This window comes from Solanum lycopersicum, chromosome 8, assembly GCF_036512215.1.
Source record: "Solanum lycopersicum chromosome 8, SLM_r2.1".
In the NCBI taxonomy this organism is placed as follows: Eukaryota; Viridiplantae; Streptophyta; class Magnoliopsida; order Solanales; family Solanaceae; genus Solanum; species Solanum lycopersicum.
The window spans coordinates 22373399-22376268 of record NC_090807.1 but is presented as its reverse complement, the minus strand read 5'-3'; the positions used below and the strand labels follow the sequence as shown (position 1 = coordinate 22376268).

At 36.2% G+C, this 2870-nt stretch overlaps 1 protein-coding gene across 1 annotated transcript; it reads right to left on the bottom strand.

Moving 5' to 3' along the window:
* Positions 1 to 441: 441 nt before the first annotated feature.
* On the bottom strand, positions 442 to 1194 carry LOC138337857 (uncharacterized). The gene has a single exon (XM_069288291.1). It carries the CDS (start codon positions 1192 to 1194, stop codon positions 442 to 444), a length of 753 nt encoding a protein of 250 aa, XP_069144392.1.
* Positions 1195 to 2870: the final 1676 nt, after the last annotated feature.

Here is a 2870-nt window from a genome sequence, read left to right as displayed (position 1 = left end):
GTTCAATCGTCATTCTATTTACTTAGAAGAAATAACAACCCCATATGAAAAAATGGAGAAGAAAACATTTTGTTTTGTTTAGTAGAAATCGTATTCCAGGTAAAGTCGAGGGGTTTATCACGATAATTTCACGTGCAATAGTACAATTGTTTCTTTCCTACAAATTCATATTTTAAGATACTTTTATTTTAGATGCAATAATATTTTTAGTGAATAAAACAAGGTGTTTTTCTTATAACCTTCTCTCACTATTTCTATTATGTATATATAAAGAGACGACTGGACAGTCCTTTTAAAAATTTTTGGATAGAACTAATGTTCAAAAATCGGCAAAAATTTACGGGAGGATCAAAAGTGCACCACTATTGCAAACATGAGGACTGTTAGTGATCCATGTGAAAACTCAAGAATCACTTTGAGCGTTAACCCAAAGGTGAGGGACTATTTTGAGCCTTTCCTCAACCGATGGTTGCCTTGGATATCAAGCCTAACCTTTGAATAACCACCATCAAAAGAGTTTGCCCTTTGAGCATCTCTGCTCTTTCTGTTGGTCCTTATCTCTTCAACTTGTTGAGCATGAACCATGAGACAAGAAATATTCATATTATCATGTAACATAGCCGAACGACATTCTTCTTTCAAGTCATCCAACACTCCTGTCACAAAGTGGCTCTTTTGATCTCTAGGATCGGAAACCAAGGAAGGAGCACACTTTGACAATTTAGTAAATTCCAAAGAGTAGTCAAGTACACTCATACCTCCTTGACGAAGGTTGATAAATTCTTCCAGTTTGGTTTCCCTGTGTTCTATAGGAAAGAACCAATAAATAAAAGCCTTCTTGAAGATCTCCCATGTCACCGGTCCACCCCTTAAAGGCCTATTATCCCTCCATTGGACATACCAAGTTTGGGCCGCATTTTTGAGTTGATAAGTGCCTAACTCGTCTTTGTCACTAGTAGTAAACCTCATTGCATAGAGAATCTTGTAGACTTCATTAGTGAACTTTTGGGGGTCTTTCTCAACTTTGGACCCATAGAAAGTAGGGGGATTCGTCCTAGTGAAATCCCTCAAACGGGAGGCCATGGTGCTAACTTGTTGGTTTCCTTGGGGTACCACCTCTCGATTAGCTTGGGACGTCATAGCTTGTGCTTGAGTAGTGACGGCTCGTGCTTGTGTATTAATGTCTTGGGCCATTTAGAGAAAATTTGCCCTTATATCCCTATCCGCAATAGGAGGAGGAGCAACCGGAACTTGATTTTTCATAGCAACTTTTTTAGGTTGAGGCACTTGGTTGTCTTGTGCTATCGCATTAGCGATGCCTTTCTTGGCCCTTCTTGCGGCTTCTCTTTGCGTATTCATACTTATAACCACCATACATGGTTTAGGTGAAAGCACACATAAACTATACTCTAGAGGCACGACATAGGATTACAGAAAGATGAGAGTTTCTTAAGCATCACATAGTTCCTGATTCATAAGTATGGCGCGCTTCACAATTATGAATAAGAGTCTACATAAACGTGGTTTAATGACACAATTCCTAAATATATTCATTCTCATACTCTTCTACAAGGTTTGTCACATTAGGGGAGCACCCCCTTGATGTAACCGGCGTCATCGTCGTCGAAGAAGACAAAGACTAGCCTCTTACATTTATAGGTTAAAAATGCAGAAAATTCAAAACTTTTCAATATCTATCTTGAGGTTCACATAGACCTTCCGTATACACATAATGTATATTCATATCGAGTTTACATAGAACCTTCGTATAAGAAGACTACATAGTCTTCTACTTTTATTTCACAAACATAGTATAGGATCATAATATATAAGAAGTCTATAATATATCTCATATCAATCATCTAGAACGAATTCAATTATTGGGCTGAGCACATATTCATTTTAACAAAGAGCCTCGTGTAGGCTATACAACAATCGTCTTGAAATGAAAAGGAAAGAACAAAGAGTCTTATACTAGAACAACATAAATCACTTGATAATGACATTGTCCTCGGAAAGTGAGGAACTACGAACTCTTGGGAAATATCAAGGTAGTCTTTAAAGGCCTTCTATATTCTCAACAGTCGGACCCTACATTTTTAGTAAACATAAAACATGGGTTAGTACACACTTGTACTAAGTATGAGTATACGCACATAAAACAAGTGAAATCATGCTAAAGAGGGACTTTACATTAAAGCATGCTACTTTTCATTTGGAAAGCCTTATGCATATTTAACAACTAATACAAGTCATAAATGCATATTCATCAAGTCAATACCATTCACTATACAAGACAAAACCACCTTAAGTCAAATCAAGTCACATGCATATCAACATACTTAAACCCATACTCAAACACAACTCTATTATCAAGACATAACATTACAAGCATGGATAAGATTTCATCACATTATTATCAAGCAAGACCACTACTCATGACCCTCACTAAGTTTAATTGTGCAATAACTAAGCAAAGCCCAATAACCTTACTTAATCAAGTAAACCTAGCAAGAAACGTAACCAATTTCCAACTCAATATAACATATCATTAAGAGTACATGTCATACCTTAGCAATAGATACCAAATACATGTTCATAACAATTACCAACATCACACAAGTGTAATTTACATGCAAGATCATTATTTTACATTTATATGCATATACATAAGAACAACCTCCTAAGAATCCCTTCAAGGCTAACTAGTACAATGTGTAGGTAGAGTCTTATACCCCTAACTAGACTAAGCTAAACCCTTTAGATCATCCTAGTTTGAGTTCATTCATCATTTCATTTTAACTTTTTGGGAACATTTGCCTTAACCGATATAGACTACAAGAGATAAGTGTGGAATCTAGTGTTGTAAA